We start from the raw sequence: 22,102 nt of genomic DNA on the forward strand, positions 1-22,102 counted from the left end.
ATTAATAATTCTGGATATTCCGCGCACAAAATTGATTTCTCGCTATGATTCCCCTTCGATTAGGATAAATTAAGGATAATCATACAAATGAACTGACCGTTAGATTGGCTGTCTCCTGACGAATGAAACAACTTCCTGCTCTTCACACAATTACTCGAAGAGCTTCTCGACTTTTCATTAGGCGGTGGAAGTAACGGCGATGGAGACTCGGAATGCGAGTGAAATGAGACTGTGAACCTCGCACTGGGCGCCAAGCCGACACTCTTTGCCGAACTGGATCCCGACTTACTACAGGCGGCGCTTGAACTGCTGTTCACATTTTTCTTCGTCATGCTATTTCTGCTATGTGAGGTTATGTCTCCCGCCGCGTGTGGAATTGAACTACCTGAGTGATTGGATACCGAACCATTCAATGATGCACTCCTATTGGCTGTTTCGTGCTCGTGAGAGTAACTCGTTTGTTTAGATGACAATTTCGAAGTCGATGAGTCTTGGTGATGAGTTGACGATGAATGGAATGGAAGTGATATGTTTGCGTTGATGAGATTCCTTGATGACTTTGAAGTTGAGTTCGAGTCTTCGAAGGACGTCGAGCTAACTGCGTGGAAGTTGGACATGTTATCCAGCCGTCTACAAGAAAAACTTTTGTTCAAACTTGGAACATCACCCAACTTTCACAAAACGATAAGCATGGTATTTTTTAAAAATCAATACTGAAAGCAGCGCTACCATCATCGCATCTGATTCTACATCTACTGATATCAAGAGAAAAAGGTGTGTCATCCTCGTCCCTAAAGGTGGGAACAGTTACGTCGGAATTGACAAAACACAACCTCCCTCAAAGAAGTAGAGCCTGCCATCATTTACAGTGCGAGTGCCTGGGTCTGATAAACACAACAAAGAGAGAAAAAGATAAGAACGCACCCTGCTTGTGAGTGTTTGGACATGGGGAACAGAAGAGCACTGGAGTTCATGCAGCTGCCACTCATGTTCGTGGAGTGCATAGACGGCCACTGCCATGCCCCACTGCCACTGCCGCTCTGCTCCTGGAATAAAAAGACACAACTCTTTTTAACTCATCTTGTTAACCATTTGGAAACTCATGTTTGTCGATCAGTTATGGGGTCCTTTCCTTGGGTCAATTAAGAAGCCTAACCTTCAACTACAATAACTATAACTACGTGTATTAAAAACTACATGCAAATTTTTATAATTTCTGGGCTGACAATTGTCGCCTTAGCTGCAGGCAAAGAGCACGGATCATGGTTGGCCTCAAACCATCAACCTAACGACTGAGGTGGAAACTTCACCATAGTTAGCCACTTCACCATCGCTCCTCGTAGCTTATTATAACTGCGTTGTTTAGTCTTATTATAATGTTCAATCAATGAACTATTGTCCCTAATTTATTCACCCATACATACCTTGGAATCGTTGGACGAGGTATGAGAGTAGTGTGAGTATGATCCCCCAGCTCCTGCTGGATGTCCGTGCCCTTGAACATAATTTGACTCCTCCTCATTAGCCCTATGGCCACTTTGGGCATCCTTGGACTCCTCTGTGTCTCCGTATGCCTCCTGGTCAAAGCTCTCCCGACTGGCGAAGGGGGCAGTCTCCGTCTCATCTGAAGGAGTAGTGCCTGGAACATATTGATTCAACACAAATCGAGATCTAATTCAAGAGTTGTTTTGATGACAATTGCAAATGCATTTAATTTGTCAGAGCATCATCAAAAGTTATTTTTCAAGTGCCTGAACAAAATGAAAGGCGATAAGCAATCCTGTTTAAGAAAACGTTGACAAGTGCAGGATATTACTAAATAGGAAATAGTTTAGCTACAGTCTACTTTAACTACTAGCTCTTATCTGTTGGCTAACACAATTGACCTCAACGCGCAATGCAAGGTTCAACTCAAAACTGATCCAATTAAATTTGTCACTAACCCGCTGAATAAAACTGGACGCCTGCCGGAGTACTGCTAGTCAGCCCAGTTGTGGCAGGATTTCTGCTCCCTACTCCACTTGACGGCAGCCCCCCACCCATAGGAGGGGGCAATTCAAGCCTCTCAGTGGGTCCCAGGAGTCCACTAGCGTTAGCTGTACTCTCCCGGATCGAATTTGGATTCCCTTGTTGTCGGTATCCAAAGGCCAGATGTTGAGAAATTGATGCCGTCGAAGGGTTCGAGTAGTTTGCAGACAGCTGCTGAGCATTTGCTGCAGCAGCGTAGCTTGCATTTGAGCTGAAATTTGCTGCTTGCGTGACGTTTGGCACATACTGTAAATTTTGGCTGGGCGAATTTACAAGTTTCTGAGGTACCATTGCAGAATATGAGTCTTGTTCGGAAGCGGGTCGCTTGTAGGGTTCCCGTTCTGCGGTCACGTGACTATCTGAGCTCATGGTTCTGTCGATTAGATTCATTACTTCGACGTAGTTCCGCTCGAAGCATCTTTTAAGCTCCAGGCTAAAAAAAAATTCATATCACAAAATAAGATACGCCATACAATATTTTTTGGAAAAATAAGTGATACTTTATGACTTTTCGAATCTCTCTAATATTTAAAATATTAAAGTTCATCTGTAGCAACAACAAACCCATTTGTCTTGATATCTGACTGTACTTACATAACAAAAGAACTTTGAAAAATGAGGAAGAGCTTATTTTTAAGTAACTGAGAAATACTGAGGGTAATTACCAAATTTAATTTATTCTCTTCATACATGGTACACGCCATAAAACTTGTTTGTACAGAGCAGAGGCGCGTAAAACACACGCGGGCTTGTGTTGAAAGAGGATGGGTTGATGATCCATCCCTACATATTACTGTGGTATTAATAAGGGTAGAAAGAGTTTTATAAACCAAATATGGTTAAATAGTACCTAAGGGGGGACCCTGTGGGTGGTCGAATCCTTGAGGGGGTCGTCCTCCTGTTAAACCCAACCCTGATAAAAAAGGGGTTCACGTGTGTGTACTTACGTGTGGGTGTGTGTGGTGTGCTGTCTGGCTTGTAGGAGACTGAGTTGCGAGTGTAGGGAGTGGTTCCTCTGTTCCAACTCCTCCACCACCTTTCCCATCTCCCTCCTCTTCTCCTCCCCCTCGCTCGCCAACTCATTACGAACACTCTAGCACAACACAAACAAATCAGTTAACAGTCATGATTTAATCGCCCAAAGTAACATTTCTGCAGTTCCCAGGCCTTACCACAACAACTTTTACAAAAAAAAAACTTAAAGCGCAAAAAGTACTCAAAATTGGCAAAAAACTACCAAAACAGTCTTGAGAAAAATTTAAATTGCTAAAAAAAATTAATTTTCAGAAAAATTTAAACTGATGCCAATTATGTTTATAATTTTCTCAACGTTTCGTCTGAGCTACTTTTGTTGGTCAGCTGTACACTCACTAAATAAAATCATTTCTGTTTCAATGACCATTTTAATTCAGTGATTCGCAGTTAAATTACAGTTGAAAGATACAATACTAGTTACCTCCATGGCGACTTTGAAAGTGGTCTCCAGCTTCCTCATCTCCGCACTGTGTCGGCGTCTCTCTTCCCCCATCCGCCACTCCCACTCACTCTTCGCCTCCTGAACCACCCGCTCCGACTTAGCCTCCGCCTCCCGCTCACAATTCTCACGCACTCGGCTAACCTTAACAAACAACTGCTGCTGTTGTCAGTGCTGATTAATTACCAGACTCGTTTCCAGTTTCCCAACCCCCGTCCCCTCGTCAAACTAATTACCCTCCCCCAATTGTATCTGAATTCAACGAAGGGACTGGACTAGCGTTTTTGACAACTCTTGGAAAACCGCATATATCGGAATTTAAAAATAGCCATCTACCACGTCAATCATATTGTGCCTTCAATGATACGCGGAAGAACCAAACACTGTGTCGAGGCTCATAATGCAATTTCACACCATTGAACGTTCTTACCGTTCATTAAAAGATTCTACACTTTAGCTTGCTTGAACCAAAAAAAAAAAACAATCCAGGAAGGTCTAAATATTCCATAAATTATTCCGATAGATGGACACCTCTAAGTGTAAAAGATTACTCTAATTATTGATAAGCAACTAAAAAAAACTTTCACACCGATAAGCAAAATTAATGACAAGCAATATGAGATTTTATAAGTTTTATACAAGTCTTTTTTTGCTCAGTTCGATCCAGCCCACGATGTGTTTGGAATGAATATAACACAATTGATCTTAGAACTAGAAATTATTTCAGCACAGAACTAATGAAAAGACAACTCACTTCTGCCGAATGGCGACTGGTGTGACTCTCCATTTCAGCCGCCAGAGAATTCTTCTCGCTTCTCTCACTCTCCAACTGCTGGTTGAGACTCTCCAAAGTTTTCTGCAGACCAGTGATTTCTTTTCGGAGGTCCTTGCATTTCTTGTACTCCGCCTCCAGAAGTCTACAGAAAAGAAAAAGTATGTGATGCTAAAAATATAACTGATTTACACACTAATTACAAGCAAAATTGGCATTGTGATCAGATAGTAGTCAAATACCAGCACCATTTGACTGTTCATTTGAACTAAAATACATAGCTGAGCCTTCAAAATATGTCTAAGCGTACAAAAAATAAGCACACACGATAGTTCCAAATAGGCCAAAAAAGTTCAGAGCGCGCAAGGAACTACAGCAGCTTTGTCCGGACTGCAACGAATGGCAGTTATCGTTCAATGCATGGGTGTTCCGTAGAAGCCAAAAACGGAGGGAAACACATTAGATTTGTATTTTCCATTCAGTGCGTAATCTTTCATGTACCAATTGTGTGAAAAAACTCCCGACTTTGAAAAAGTAAACGATGAGTCACAATCAAGGAATCAAACTAAACTATCACTAAACTACAACAAGACTGCTCGTATCAGGGCAAAGCCCTGAATGTTCCGACTGCCTTTTAAGGTTTATTGAGCAGCAGTAATACATAAAAAATATTGAATGAAACAAAATAAAATGATCCCCCCACACGTCATATAAAGTACAAAAAGATAAATTTCGTTCCTTGTAACAAATCAATTATGGCAAATAAGCTTCGTTCAACCAATTTGGAACGATTTATAAGACGGATTAAATCTCCGCTTACGCGTTAATAGCGCGAATTATATTGCGCGTTAATTGTCCCAAATTGGTCAAAATGGCCAAAATGGCAATCTTTAAACCCTCATAACTTTACGAAAAATGATCACAGGTGAAATATCTTTTCAAATTTAAGCTCAGGACAACAATACCTTTTGAATGATGTAAAAAAAATTCCGTCAAAAATGGCTAGTTAAAAAGTCGAAATTTGTCTGAAGAAAAAAGAAACCCAACCCGAGCACAAATATTCCGTTACTTTCGTATCGAAAGTCGGAACAATAAAACGTCAAAACAATTTTTCGACAAGTCTATCAAAACTGTTCATGGAATTGTATCTAAAATTCGTGTTTTTCAAATTCAAGACTTATTTTTCACATTCAGCTGATCTTTCGGGCTGCCACTTAAGTTTACAAAATCCACAATCACGTCGTATTGCCATTATCAAACTTATGAAAAACAACAAATTATTGGTCCAGACAAAATCATCACGTTCAAAAAAATCACAACTGTTCTTCGAAACGTCAATAAAGCATATCTAATCGAAAATCACGACGTATTTCTCATATTGAGTTATAAATAAGGAATCGCAAATCATTGTTCTAGACAATTTCATCACATTAAAAAAAAAAAAACTGTTCAAACGTCAATGAAGTCTATCATTTCAAAATTCCCGATATATTTTTCATATTCAGATGTAAATGAGGAATCACAAATCATTGGTCCAGACAAAATCATCACATTCAAAAAAAACAACTGTTCATCAAACGTCAATGAAGTCTATCATTTCCAAATTTCACGATGTATTTTTCATGTTCAGATGTAAATGGGGATCATAAATCATTGGTTGAGACAAAATCATCACATTCAAAAAAAACAACTGTTCATCAAACGTCAATGAAGTCTATCATTTCCAAATTTCACGATGTATTTTTCATGTTCAGATGAAAATGGGGATCATAAATCATTTGTCGAGACAAAATCATCACATTTAAGAAAAATCACAACTGTTCGTCGAGACCTCAATGAAGTCTATCATTTCAAAACTCACGATATAATTTTCACAATCAGATGTAAATGAGGAATCACAAATCATTGGTCCAGACAAAATCATCACATTCAAAAAAAACAACTGTTCATCAAACGTCAATGAAGTCTATCATTTCCAAATTTCACGATGTATTTTTCATGTTCAGATGAAAATGGGGATCATAAATCATTTGTCGAGACAAAATCATCACATTTAAGAAAAATCACAACTGTTCGTCGAGACCTCAATGAAGTCTATCATTTCAAAACTCACGATATAATTTTCATATTCAGATGTAAATGAGGAATCACAAATCATTGGTCCAGACAAAATCATCACATTCAAAAAAAACAACTGTTCATCAAACGTCAATGAAGTCTATCATTTCCAAATTTCACAATGTATTTTTCATGTTCAGATGAAAATGGGGATCATAAATCATTGGTTGAGACAAAATCATCACATTTAAGAAAAATCACAATTGTTCGTCGAGACCTCAATGAAGTCTATCATTTCAAAACTCACGATAAATTTTTCACATTCAGATGTAAATGAGGAATCACAAATTAGTGGTCCAGACAAAATCATCACATTCAAAAAAACAAATGCTCATCAAACATCAATGAAGTCCATCATTTCAAATTTCACGATGTATTTTTCATACTCAGATGAAAATGGGGATCATAAATCATTTGTCGAGACAAAATCATCACATTTAAGAAAAATCACAACTGTTCGTCGAGACCTCAAGGAAGTCTATCATTCCAAAACTCACAATAAATTTTTCACATTCAGATGAAAATGGGGAATCATACATCATTGGTCGAGACAAAATCATAACATTTAAGAAAAATCACAACTGTTCGTTGAGACCTCAATGAAGTCTATCATTTCAAAACTCACGATATATTTTTCACAATCAGATGTAAATGAGGAATCACAAATCATTGGTCCAGACAAAATCATCACATTAAAAAAAAACAATTGTTCATCAAACGTCAATGAAGTCTATCATTTCAAAATTCCCGATGTATTTTTCACATTCAGATGTAAATGAGGAACCACAAATCATTGGTTAAGACAAAATCGTTACATTAAAAAAAAACAACTGTTCATCAAATGTCAATGAAGTCTATCATTTCCAAATTTCACGATGTATTTTTCATGTTCAGATGAAAATAAGGATCAAAAATCATTGGTTGAGACAAAATCATCACATTTAGGAAAAATCACAACTGTTCGTTGAGACCTCAATGAAGTCCAACATTTCAAATTTCACGATGTATTTTTCATACTCAGATGAAAATGGGGATCATAAATCATTTGTCGAGACAAAATCATCACATTTAAGAAAAATCACAACTGTTCGTCGAGACCTCAAGGAAGTCTATCATTCCAAAACTCAGATAAATTTTTCACATTCAGATGAAAATGGGGAACCATACATCATTGGTCGAGACAAAATCATAACAATTAAGAAAAATCACAACTGTTCGTTGAGACCTCAATGAAGTCTATCATTTCAAAACTCACGATATATTTTTCACAATCAGATGTAAATGAGGAATCACAAATCATTGGTCCAGACAAAATCATCACATTAAAAAAAACAATTGTTCATCAAACGTCAATGAAGTCTATCATTTCAAAATTCCCGATGTATTTTTCACATTCAGATGTAAATGAGGAACCACAAATCATTGGTTGAGACAAAATCATCACATTTAGGAAAAATCACAATTGTTCGTTGAGACCTCAATGAAGTCTATCATTTCAAAACTCACGATATAATTTTCACAAACATAGGCGCTACGCGCAATACACCGAAGGCATAGAAACTGAAGCAAAAACCAAACAACTTGAACAACTAATAATTGAAGAATAACAGTTCTAGAACAAAAAATCGTACTAATACATGTATACACCAAAATTTTGCTATATCGAGAAAGAGCCTGAAATAACAGTTCTAGAACTAAAAATCGTACTAACACATGTATACACCAAAATTTTACTATATTGACAAAGGGCCTGAAATAACAGTTCGTGAGCTAAAAATCGTACGAACACATGTATACACCAAAATTTTGCTATACTGGCAAAGATCATGAAATAACAGTTCGAGAGCTAAAAATCGTACTAACACATGTATACGTCAAATTTTTGCTATATTGACAAAGATCATGGAATAACAGTTCTAGAGCTAAAAATCGTACTAACACATGTATACACCAAAATTTTGCTATATTGACAAAGATCATGGAATAACAGTTCGAGAACTAAAAATGGTACTAACACATGTATACAATAAAATTTTGATATATTGACAAAGATCATGAAATAACAGTTCGAGAACTAAAAATCGTAATAAATACACACGCAGAAATAATAAAAGCAAAACTAAATGAAAGAAAGAATAATTAAATAAATAAACAAAACACGTGATAAAAATAAACAAAAATAAATATGTACATACATAAATTATAAATAAATATAAGCAAACTAAACATAATTAAATAAATAGAAGAACAGATAATTAAATAAATAAAGATGAACAAATAAAGAAACAAAACATACGCAATCACGTGACATAGCGCGATATAGTCCAGCCCACATAATAATTGATAACTGTGGACGTTATTTGTCGACACTTGACAACAGACAACATTAAAAAAAAACCCCGTCACACGATACCATAACACCTTGACTAAAGTCTTCGGTGTAATCAGATGTAAATGAGGAATCACAAATCATTGGTTAAGACAAAATCGTTACATTAAAAAAAACAACTGTTCATCAAACGTCAATGAAGTCTATCATTTCCAAATTTCACGATGTATTTTTCATGTTCAGATGAAAATGGGGATCATAAATCATTGGTTGAGACAAAATCATCACAATTAGGAAAAATCACAACTGTTCGTTGAGACCTCAATGAAGTCTATCATTTGAAAACTCACGATATATTTTTCACAATCAGATGTAAATGAGGAATCACAAATCATTGGTCGAGACAAAATCATCACATTAAAAAAAAAAACTGTTCATCAAACGTCAATGAAGTCTATCATTTCAAAATTCCCGATGTATTTTTCACATTCAGATGTAAATGGGGATCATAAATCATTTGTCGAGACAAAATCATCACATTTAAGAAAAATCACAACTGTTCGTCGAGACCTCAAGGAAGTCTATCATTCCAAAACTCAGATAAATTTTTCACATTCAGATGAAAATAGGGAACCATACATCATTGGTCGAGACAAAATCATAACAATTAAGAAAAATCACAACTGTTCGTTGAGACCTCAATGAAGTCTATCATTTCAAAACTCACGATATATTTTTCACAATCAGATGTAAATGAGGAATCACAAATCATTGGTCCAGACAAAATCATCACATTAAAAAAACAATTGTTCATCAAACGTCAATGAAGTCTATCATTTCAAAATTCCCGATGTATTTTTCACATTCAGATGTAAATGAGGAACCACAAATCATTGGTGGAGACAAAATCATCACATTTACGAAAAATCACATTTGTTCGTTGAGACCTCAATGAAGTCTATCATTTCAAAATTCCCGATGTATTTTTCACATTCAGATGTAAATGGGGATCATAAATCATTTGTCGAGACAAAATCATCACATTTAGGAAAAATCACAACTGTTCGTCGAGACCTCAAGGAAGTCTATCATTCCAAAACTCACGATGTAATTTTCACAATCAGATGTAACTGAGGAATCACAAATCATTGGTCCAGACAAAATCATCACATTAAAAAAAAACAATTGTTCATCAAACGTCAATGAAGTCTATCATTTCAAAATTCCCGATGTATTTTTCACATTCAGATGTAAATGAGGAACCACAAATCATTGGTTGAGACAAAATCATCACATTTAGGAAAAATCACAATTGTTCGTTGAGACCTCAATGAAGTCTATCATTTCAAAATTCCCGATGTATTTTTCACATTCAGATGTAAATGGGGATCATAAATCATTTGTCGAGACAAAATCATCACATTTAGGAAAAATCACAACTGTTCGTCGAGACCTCAAGGAAGTCTATCATTCCAAAACTCAGATAAATTTTTCACATTCAGATGAAAATAGGGAACCATACATCATTGGTCGAGACAAAATCATAACAATTAAGAAAAATCACAACTGTTCGTTGAGACCTCAATGAAGTCTATCATTTCAAAACTCACGATATATTTTTCACAATCAGATGTAAATGAGGAATCACAAATCATTGGTCCAGACAAAATCATCACATTAAAAAAACAATTGTTCATCAAACGTCAATGAAGTCTATCATTTCAAAATTCCCGATGTATTTTTCACATTCAGATGTAAATGAGGAACCACAAATCATTGGTGGAGACAAAATCATCACATTTACGAAAAATCACATTTGTTCGTTGAGACCTCAATGAAGTCTATCATTTCAAAACTCACGATGTAATTTTCACAATCAGATGTAACTGAGGAATCACAAATCATTGGTCCAGACAAAATCATCACATTAAAAAAAACAATTGTTCATCAAACGTCAATGAAGTCTATCATTTCAAAATTCCCGATGTATTTTTCACATTCAGATGTAAATGAGGAACCACAAATCATTGGTTAAGACAAAATCGTTACATTAAAAAAAAACAACTGTTCATCAAACGTCAATGAAGTCTATCATTTTCAAATTTCACGATGTATTTTTCATGTTCAGATGAAAATGGGGATCATAAATCATTGGTTGAGACAAAATCATCACAATTAGGAAAAATCACAACTGTTCGTTGAGACCTCAATGAAGTCTATCATTTGAAAACTCACGATATATTTTTCACAATCAGATGTAAATGAGGAATCACAAATCATTGGTCGAGACAAAATCATCACATTAAAAAAAAAAACTGTTCATCAAACGTCAATGAAGTCTATCATTTCAAAATTCCCGATGTATTTTTCATACTCAGATGAAAATGGGGATCATAAATCATTTGTCGAGACAAAATCATCACATTTAAGAAAAATCACAACTGTTCGTCGAGACCTCAAGGAAGTCTATCATTCCAAAACTCAGATAAATTTTTCACATTCAGATGAAAATGGGGAACCATACATCATTGGTCGAGACAAAATCATAACAATTAAGAAAAATCACAACTGTTCGTTGAGACCTCAATGAAGTCTATCATTTCAAAACTCACGATATATTTTTCACAATCAGATGTAAATGAGGAATCACAAATCATTGGTCCAGACAAAATCATCACATTAAAAAAACAATTGTTCATCAAACGTCAATGAAGTCTATCATTTCAAAATTCCCGATGTATTTTTCACATTCAGATGTAAATGAGGAACCACAAATCATTGGTTGAGACAAAATCATCACATTTAGGAAAAATCACAATTGTTCGTTGAGACCTCAATGAAGTCTATCATTTCAAAACTCACGATGTAATTTTCACAATCAGATGTAACTGAGGAATCACAAATCATTGGTTAAGACAAAATCGTTACATTAAAAAAAACAACTGTTCATCAAACGTCAATGAAGTCTATCATTTTCAAATTTCACGATGTATTTTTCATGTTCAGAAGAAAATGGGGATCATAAATCATTGGTTGAGACAAAATCATCACAATTAGGAAAAATCACAACTGTTCGTTGAGACCTCAATGAAGTCTATCATTTGAAAACTCACGATATATTTTTCACAATCAGATGTAAATGAGGAATCACAAATCATTGGTCGAGACAAAATCATCACATTAAAAAAAAAACTGTTCATCAAACGTCAATGAAGTCTATCATTTCAAAATTCCCGATGTATTTTTCATACTCAGATGAAAATGGGGATCATAAATCATTTGTCGAGACAAAATCATCACATTTAAGAAAAATCACAACTGTTCGTCGAGACCTCAAGGAAGTCTATCATTCCAAAACTCAGATAAATTTTTCACATTCAGATGAAAATGGGGAACCATACATCATTGGTCGAGACAAAATCATAACAATTAAGAAAAATCACAACTGTTCGTTGAGACCTCAATGAAGTCTATCATTTCAAAACTCACGATATATTTTTCACAATCAGATGTAAATGAGGAATCACAAATCATTGGTCCAGACAAAATCATCACATTAAAAAAAACAACTCTTCATCAAACGTCAATGAAGTCTATCATTTCAAAATTCCCGATGTATTTTTCACATTCAGATGTAAATGAGGAACCACAAATCATTGGTTGAGACAAAATCATCACATTTAGGAAAAATCACAATTGTTCGTTGAGACCTCAATGAAGTCTATCATTTCAAAACTCACGATATAATTTTCACAATCAGATGTAAATGAGGAATCACAAATCATTGGTCCAGACAAAATCATCACATTAAAAAAAAACAATTGTTCATCAAACGTCAATGAAGTCTATCATTTCAAAATTCCCGATGTATTTTTCACATTCAGATGTAAATGAGGAACCACAAATCATTGGTTAAGACAAAATCGTTACATTAAAAAAAAACAACTGTTCATCAAACGTCAACGAAGTCTATCATTTCCAAATTTCACGATGTATTTTTCATGTTCAGATGAAAATGGGGATCGTAAATCATTGGTTGAGACAAAATCATCACATTTAGGAAAAATCACAACTGTTCGTTGAGACCTCAATGAAGTCTATCATTTCAAAACTCACGATATATTTTTCACAATCAGATGTAAATGAGGAATCACAAATCATTGGTCGAGACAAAATCATCACATTCAAAAAAAAAAACAACTGTTCATCAAACGTCAATGAAGTCTATCATTTCAAAATTCCCGGTGTATTTTTCACATTCAGATGTAAATGAGGAACCACAAATCATTGGTTAAGACAAAATCGTTACATTAAAAAAAACAACTGTTCATCAAACGTCAATGAAGTCTATCATTTCCAAATTTCACGATGTATTTTTCATGTTCACATGAAAATGGGGATCATAAATCATTGGTTGAGACAAAATCATCACATTTAGGAAAAATCACAACTGTTCGTTGAGACCTCAATGAAGTCTATCATTTCAAAACTCACGATAAATTTTTCAAATTCAGATGAAAATGGGGAATCATAAATCATTCGTCGAGACAAAATCATCACAATTAAGAAAAATCACAACTGTTCGTCGAAATATCAATGAAGTCTATCATTGCAAAACTCACGATAAATTTTTCACATTCAGATGTAAATGAGGAATCACAAATCATTGGTCCAGACAAAATCATCACATTCAAAAACAACAACTGCTCATCAAACGTCAATGAAGTCTATCAATTCAAAACTCACAAAATATTTTTCACAATCAGATGTAAATGAGGAATCACAAATCATTGGTCCAGACAAAATCATCACATTCAAAAAAAAACAACTGTTCATCAAACGTCAATGAAGTCTATCATTTCAAAACTCACGACATAATTTTCACAATCAGATGTAAATGAGGAATCACAAATCATTGGTCCAGACAAAATCATCACATTAAAAAAAAACAATTGTTCATCAAACGTCAATGAAGTCTATCATTTCAAAATTCCCGATGTATTTTTCACATTCAGATGTAAATGAGCAACAACAAATCATTGGTTAAGACAAAATCGTTACATTAAAAAAACAACTGTTCATCAAACGTCAATGAAGTCTATCATTTCCAAATTTCACGATGTATTTTTCATGTTCAGATGAAAATGGGGATCATAAATCATTGGTTGAGACAAAATCATCACATTTAGGAAAAATCACAACTGTTCGTTGAGACCTCAATGAAGTCTATCATTTGAAAACTCACGATATATTTTTCACAATCAGATGTAAATGAGGAATCACAAATCATTGGTCGAGACAAAATCATCACAATAAAAAAAAAACTGTTCATCAAACGTCAATGAAGTCTATCATTTCAAAATTCCCGATGTATTTTTCACATTCAGATGTAAATGAGGAACCACAAATCATTGGTTAAGACAAAATCGTTACATTAAAAAAAAACAACTGTTCATCAAACGTCAATGAAGTCTATCATTTCCAAATTTCACGATGTATTTTTCATGTTCAGATGAAAATGGGGATCATAAATCATTGGTTGAGACAAAATCATCACATTTAGGAAAAATCACAACTGTTCGTTGAGACCTCAATGAAGTCTATCATTTCAAAACTCACGATATATTTTTCACAATCAGATGTAAATGAGGAATCACAAATCATTGGTCGAGACAAAATCATCACATTAAAAAAAAAACAACTGTTCATCAAACGTCAATGAAGTCTATCATTTCAAAATTCCCGATGTATTTTTCACATTCAGATGTAAATGAGGAACCACAAATCATTGGTTAAGACAAAATCGTTACATTAAAAAAAACAACTGTTCATCAAACGTCAATGAAGTCTATCATTTCAAAATTCCCGATGTATTTTTCACATTCAGAAGTAAATGAGGAACCACAAATCATTGGTTGAGACAAAATCATCACATTAAAGAAAAATCACAACTGTTCGTTGAGACCTCAATGAAGTCTATCATTTCAAAACTAACGATAAATTTTTCACATTCAGATGTAAATGAGGAATCACAAATCATTGGTCCAGACAAAATCATCACATTCATTAAAAAAACAACTGCTCATCAAACATCAATGAAGTCCAGCATTTCAAATTTCACGATAAAATTTTTCATGTTCAGATGAAAATGGGGATCATAAATCATTGGTTGAGACAAAATCATCACATTTAAGAAAAATCACAACTGTTCGTCGAGACCTCAAGGAAGTCTATCATTCCAAAACTCACAATAAATTTTTCACATTCAGATGAGAATGGGGAATCATAAATCATTGGTCGAGACAAACTCATCACATTCATTAAAAAAACAACTGTTCATCAAACGTCAATGAAGTCTATCATTTCCAAATTTCACGATGTATTTTTCATGTTCAGATGAAAATGGGGATCATAAATCATTTGTCGAGACAAAATCATCACATTTAAGAAAAATCACAACTGTTCGTCGAGACCTCAAGGAAGTCTATCATTCCAAAACTCACGATAAATTTTTCACATTCAGATGTAAATGGGAAATCATAAATCATTGGTCCAGACAAAATCATCACATTAGAAAAAAAAAAACTGTTCATCAAATGTCAATGAAGTCATTATTTCAAATTTCACGATGTATTTTCATATTCAGATGAAAATGAGGAATCACAAATCATTGGTCCAGACAAAATCATCACATTCAAAAAAAAACAACTGTTCATCAAACGTCAATGAAGTCTATCATTTCAAAATTCCCGATGTATTTTTCACATTCAGATGTAAATGAGGAACCACAAATCATTGGTTAAGACAAAATCGTTACATTAAAAAAAACAACTGTTCATCAAACGTCAATGAAGTCTATCATTTCAAAATTCCCGATGTATTTTTCACATTCAGAAGTAAATGAGGAACCACAAATCATTGGTTGAGACAAAATCATCACATTAAAGAAAAATCACAACTGTTCGTTGAGACCTCAATGAAGTCTATCATTTCAAAACTAACGATAAATTTTTCACATTCAGATGTAAATGAGGAATCACAAATCATTGGTCCAGACAAAATCATCACATTCATTAAAAAAACAACTGCTCATCAAACATCAATGAAGTCCAGCATTTCAAATTTCACGATAAAATTTTTCATGTTCAGATGAAAATGGGGATCATAAATCATTGGTTGAGACAAAATCATCACATTTAAGAAAAATCACAACTGTTCGTCGAGACCTCAAGGAAGTCTATCATTCCAAAACTCACAATAAATTTTTCACATTCAGATGAGAATGGGGAATCATAAATCATTGGTCGAGACAAACTCATCACATTCATTAAAAAAACAACTGTTCATCAAACGTCAATGAAGTCTATCATTTCCAAATTTCACGATGTATTTTTCATGTTCAGATGAAAATGGGGATCATAAATCATTTGTCGAGACAAAATCATCACATTTAAGAAAAATCACAACTGTTCGTCGAGACCTCAAGGAAGTCTATCATTCCAAAACTCACGATAAATTTTTCACATTCAGATGTAAATGGGAAATCATAAATCATTGGTCCAGACAAAATCATCACATTAGAAAAAAAAAAACTGTTCATCAAATGTCAATGAAGTCATTATTTCAAATTTCACGATGTATTTTCATATTCAGATGAAAATGAGGAATCACAAATCATTGGTCCAGACAAAATCATCACATTCAAAAAAAAACAACTGTTCATCAAACGTCAATGAAGTCTATCATTTCTAAATTTCACGATGTATTTTTCATGTTCAGATGAAAATGGGGATCATAAATCATTGGTTGAGACAAAATCATCACATTTAAGAAAAATCACAATTGTTCGTCGCGACCTCAATGAAGTCTATCATTTCAAAACTAACGATAAATTTTTCACATTGAGATGTAAATGAGGAATCACAAATCATTGTTACAGACAAAATCATCACATTCAAAAAAAAACAACTGCTCATCAAACATCAATGAAGTCCAGCATTTCAAATTTCACGATGTATTTTTCATACTCAGATGGTCGAGACAAAATCATCACATTTAAGAAAAATCGCAACTGTTCGTTGAGACCTCAATGAAGTCTATCATTTCAAAACTCACGATATATTTTTCATATTCAGATGAAAATGAATCACAAATCATTGGTCCAGACAAAACCATCACATTAAAAAAAACAACTGTTCATCAAACGTCAATGAAGTCTATCATTTCACATTTCACGATGTATTTTTCATATTCAGATGAAAATGGGGATCATAAATCATTGGTTGAGACAAAATCATCACATTTAAGAAAAATCACAACTGTTCGTCGAGACCTCAAGGAAGTCTATCATTCCAAAACTCACGATAAATTTTTCACATTCAGATGAAAATGGGGAATCATAAATCATTGGTCGAGACAAACTCATCACATTCATTAAAAAAAAACAACTGTTCATCAAACGTCAATGAAGTCCAGCATTTCAAATTTCACGATGTATTTTTCATACTCAGATGGTCGAGACAAAATCATCACATTTAAGAAAAATCGCAACTGTTCGTTGAGACCTCAATGAAGTCTATCATTTCAAAACTCACGATATATTTTTCATATTCAGATGAAAATGAGGAATCAAATCATTGGTCCAGAAAAAACCATCACATTAAAAAAAACAACTGTTCATCAAACGTCAATGAAGTCTATCATTTCACATTTCACGATGTATTTTTCATATTCAGATGAAAATGGGGATCATAAATCATTGGTTGAGACAAAATCATCACATTTAAGAAAAATCACAACTGTTCGTCGAGACCTCAAGGAAGTCTATCATTCCAAAACTCACGATAAATTTTTCACATTCAGATGAAAATGGGGAATCATAAATCATTGGTCGAGACAAACTCATCACATTCATTAAAAAAAACAACTGTTCATCAAACGTCAATGAAGTCTATCATTTCCAAATTTCACGATGTATTTTTCATGTTCAGATGAAAATGGGGATCATAAATCATTTGTCGAAACAAAATCATCACATTTAAGAAAAATCACAACTGTTCGTCGAGACCTCAAGGAAGTCTATTATTCCAAAACTCACGATAAATTTTTCACATTCAGATGTAAATGGGAAATCATAAATCATTGGTCCAGACAAAATCATCACATTAGAAAAAAACACTGTTCATCAAATGTCAATGAAGTCATTATTTCAAATTTCACGATGTATTTTTCATATTCAGATGAAAATGAGGAATCACAAATCATTGGTCCAGACAAAATCATCACATTCAAAAAAAAACAACTGTTCATCAAACGTCAATGAAGTCATTATTTCTAAATTTCACGATGTATTTTTCATGTTCAGATGAAAATGGGGATCATAAATCATTGGTTGAGACAAAATCATCACATTTAAGAAAAATCACAATTGTTCGTCGCGACCTCAATGAAGTCTATCATTTCAAAACTAACGATAAATTTTTCACATTCAGATGTAAATGAGGAATCACAAATCATTGTTCCAGACAAAATCATCACATTCAAAAAAAACAACTGCTCATCAAACATCAATGAAGTCCAGCAATTCAAATTTCACGATGTATTTTTCATACTCAGATGGTCGAGACAAAATCATCACATTTAAGAAAAATCGCAACTGTTCGTTGAGACCTCAATGAAGTCTATCATTTCAAAACTCACGATATATTTTTCATAATCAGATGAAAATGGGGAATCATAAATCATTGGTCGAGACAAAATCATCACATTAATGAAAAATCACAACTGTTCGTTGAGACCTCAATGAAGTCTATCATTTCAAAACTCACGATATATTTTTCATATTCAGATGAAAATGAGGAATCAAATCATTGGTCCAGAAAAAACCATCACATTAAAAAAAACAACTGTTCATCAAACGTCAATGAAGTCTATCATTTCACATTTCACGATGTATTTTTCATATTCAGATGAAAATGGGGATCATAAATCATTGGTTGAGACAAAATCATCACATTTAAGAAAAATCACAACTGTTCGTCGAGACCTCAAGGAAGTCTATCATTCCAAAACTCACGATAAATTTTTCACATTCAGATGAAAATGGGGAATCATAAATCATTGGTCGAGACAAACTCATCACATTCATTAAAAAAAACAACTGTTCATCAAACGTCAATGAAGTCTATCATTTCCAAATTTCACGATGTATTTTTCATGTTCAGATGAAAATGGGGATCATAAATCATTTGTCGAGACAAAATCATCACATTTAAGAAAAATCACAACTGTTCGTCGAGACCTCAAGGAAGTCTATCATTCCAAAACTCACGATAAATTTTTCACATTCAGATGTAAATGGGAAATCATAAATCATTGGTCCAGACAAAATCATCACATTAGAAAAAAACAACTGTTCATCAAATGTCAATGAAGTCATTATTTCAAATTTCACGATGTATTTTTCATATTCAGATGAAAATGAGGAATCACAAATCATTGGTCCAGACAAAATCATCACATTCAAAAAAAAAAAAACTGTTCATCAAACGTCAATGAAGTCATTATTTCTAAATTTCACGATGTATTTTTCATGTTCAGATGAAAATGGGGATCATAAATCATTGGTTGAGACAAAATCATCACATTTAAGAAAAATCACAATTGTTCGTCGCGACCTCAATGAAGTCTATCATTTCAAAACTAACGATAAATTTTTCACATTCAGATGTAAATGAGGAATCACAAATCATTGTTCCAGACAAAATCATCACATTCAAAAAAAACAACTGCTCATCAAACATCAATGAAGTCCAGCATTTCAAATTTTACGATGTATTTTTCATACTCAGATGGTCGAGACAAAATCATCACATTTAAGAAAAATCGCAACTGTTCGTTGAGACCTCAATGAAGTCTATCATTTCAAAACTCACGATATATTTTTCATAATCAGATGAAAATGAGGAATCACAAATCATTGGTCCAGACAAAAACATCACATTAAAAATAACAACTGTTCATCAAACGTCAATGAAGTCTATCATTTCACATTTCACGATGTATTTTTCATATTCAGATGAAAATGGGGATCATAAATCATTGGTTGAGACAAAATCATCACATTTAAGAAAAATCACAACTGTTCGTTGAGACCTCAATGAAGTCTATCATTTCAAAATTCCCGATGAATTTTTCACATTCAGATGTAAATGAGGAATCACAAATCATTGGTCGAGACAAAATCATCACATTTATGAAAAATCACAACTGTTCGTTGAGACCTCAATGAAGTCTATCATTTAAAACTCACAATATATTTTTCACATTCAGATGTAAATGAGGAATCACAAATCATTGGCCCAGACAAAATCATCACATTCAAAATGAAACAACTGCTCATCAAACGTCAATGAAGTCTATCATTTCAAATTTCACGATGCATTTTTTCATATTCAGATGAAATTGGGGATCATAAATCATTTGTCGAGACAAAATCATCACATTTAAGAAAAATCGCAACTGTTCGTTGAGACCTCAATGAAGTCTATCATTTCAAAACTTACGATATATTTTTCATATTCAGATGAAAATGAGGAATCACAAATCATTGGTCCAGACAAAACCATCACATTAAAAAAAACAACTGTTCATCAAACGTCAATGAAGTCTATCATTTCACATTTCATGATGTATTTTTCATATTCAGATGAAAATGGGGATCATAAATCATTGGTTGAGACAAAATCATCACATTTAAGAAAAATCACAACTGTTCGTTGAGACCTCAATGAAGTCTATCATTTCAAAATTCCCGATGAATTTTTCATATTCAGATGAAAATGAGGAATCACAAATCATTGGTCCAGACAAAACCATCACATTTAAAAAAAAACTGTTCATCAACGTCAATGAAGTCTATCATTTCACATTTCACGATGTATTTTTCATATTCAGATGAAATTGGGGATCATAAATCATTTGTCGAGACAAAATCATCACATTTAAGAAAAATTGCAACTGTTCGTTGAGACCTCAATGAAGTCTATCATTTCAAAATTCCCGATGAATTTTTCATATTCAGATGAAAATGAGGAATCACAAATCATTGGTCCAGACAAAACCATCACATTAAAAAAAACAACTGTTCATCAAACGTCAATGAAGTCTATCATTTCACATTTCACGATGTATTTTTCATATTCAGATGAAAATGGGGATCATAAATCATTGGTTGAGACAAAATCATCACATTTAAGAAAAATCACAACTGTTCGTTGAGACCTCAATGAAGTCTATCATTTCAAAATTCCCGATGAATTTTTCACAATCAGATGTAAATGAGGAATCACAAATCATTGGTCCAGACAAAATCATCACATTTGAGAAAAATCACAACTGTTCGTCGAGACCTCAATGAAAACTATCATTTCAAAACTCACGATAAATTTTTCACATTCAGATGTAAATGAGGAATCACAAATCATTGGCCCAGACAAAATCATCACATTCAAAATGAAACAACTGCTCATCAAACGTCAATGAAGTCTATCATTTCAAGTTTCACGATGCATTTTTCATATTCAGATGAAATTGGGGATCATAAATCATTTGTCGAGACAAAATCATCACATTTAAGAAAAATCGCAACTGTTCGTTGAGACCTCAATGAAGTCTATCATTTGAAAACTCACGATGAATTTTTCATATTCAGATGAAAATGAGGAATCACAAATCATTGGTCCAGACAAAACCATCACATTAAAAAAAACAACTGTTCATCAAACGTCAATGAAGTCTATCATTTCACATTTCACGATGTATTTTTCATATTCAGATGAAAATGGGGATCATAAATCATTGGTTGAGACAAAATCATCACATTTAAGAAAAATCACAACTGTTCGTTGAGACCTCAATAAAGTCTATCATTTCAAAATTCCCGATGAATTTTTCACAATCAGATGTAAATGAGGAATCACAAATCATTGGTCCAGACAAAATCATCACATTTGAGAAAAATCACAACTGTTCGTCGAGACCTCAATGAAAACTATCATTTCAAAACTCACGATAAATTTTTCACATTCAGATGTAAATGAGGAATCACAAATCATTGGCCCAGACAAAATCATCACATTCAAAATGAAACAACTGCTCATCAAACGTCAATGAAGTCTATCATTTCAAATTTCACGATGCATTTTTCATATTCAGATGAAATTGGGGATCATAAATCATTTGTCGAGACAAAATCATCACATTTAAGAAAAATCGCAACTGTTCGTTGAGACCTCAATGAAGTCTATCATTTCAAAACTCACGATAAATTTTTCATATTCAGATGAAAATGAGGAATCACAAATCATTGGTCCAGACAAAA

At 33.7% G+C, this 22,102-nt stretch overlaps 2 protein-coding genes across 2 annotated transcripts in view; one reads left to right on the top strand and one right to left on the bottom strand.

Annotated features, from left to right (window-relative positions):
- The window catches only part of LOC134845118 (ectonucleoside triphosphate diphosphohydrolase 6-like), a 344,283-nt gene that overhangs the window by 88,826 nt on the left and 233,355 nt on the right, over positions 1 to 22,102 (top strand). The window lies entirely within an intron of this gene.
- LOC134845201 (microtubule-associated protein futsch-like) overlaps positions 1 to 22,102 on the bottom strand; it is a 135,035-nt gene that overhangs the window by 2,268 nt on the left and 110,665 nt on the right. Inside the window, exons 8-14 of the mRNA XM_063862097.1 lie at positions 4,257 to 4,419; positions 3,485 to 3,646; positions 2,976 to 3,121; positions 1,944 to 2,461; positions 1,425 to 1,639; positions 925 to 1,046; positions 98 to 630 (exon numbers count right to left, since the gene is read on the bottom strand). Of these exons, the coding sequence (XP_063718167.1) occupies positions 98 to 630; positions 925 to 1,046; positions 1,425 to 1,639; positions 1,944 to 2,461; positions 2,976 to 3,121; positions 3,485 to 3,646; positions 4,257 to 4,419 (1,859 nt within the window). The remainder of the gene's footprint in view (positions 1 to 97; positions 631 to 924; positions 1,047 to 1,424; positions 1,640 to 1,943; positions 2,462 to 2,975; positions 3,122 to 3,484; positions 3,647 to 4,256; positions 4,420 to 22,102) is intronic.

This window comes from Symsagittifera roscoffensis, chromosome 4, assembly GCF_963678635.1.
Source record: "Symsagittifera roscoffensis chromosome 4, txSymRosc1.1, whole genome shotgun sequence".
Taxonomy (NCBI): domain Eukaryota; kingdom Metazoa; phylum Xenacoelomorpha; order Acoela; family Convolutidae; genus Symsagittifera; species Symsagittifera roscoffensis.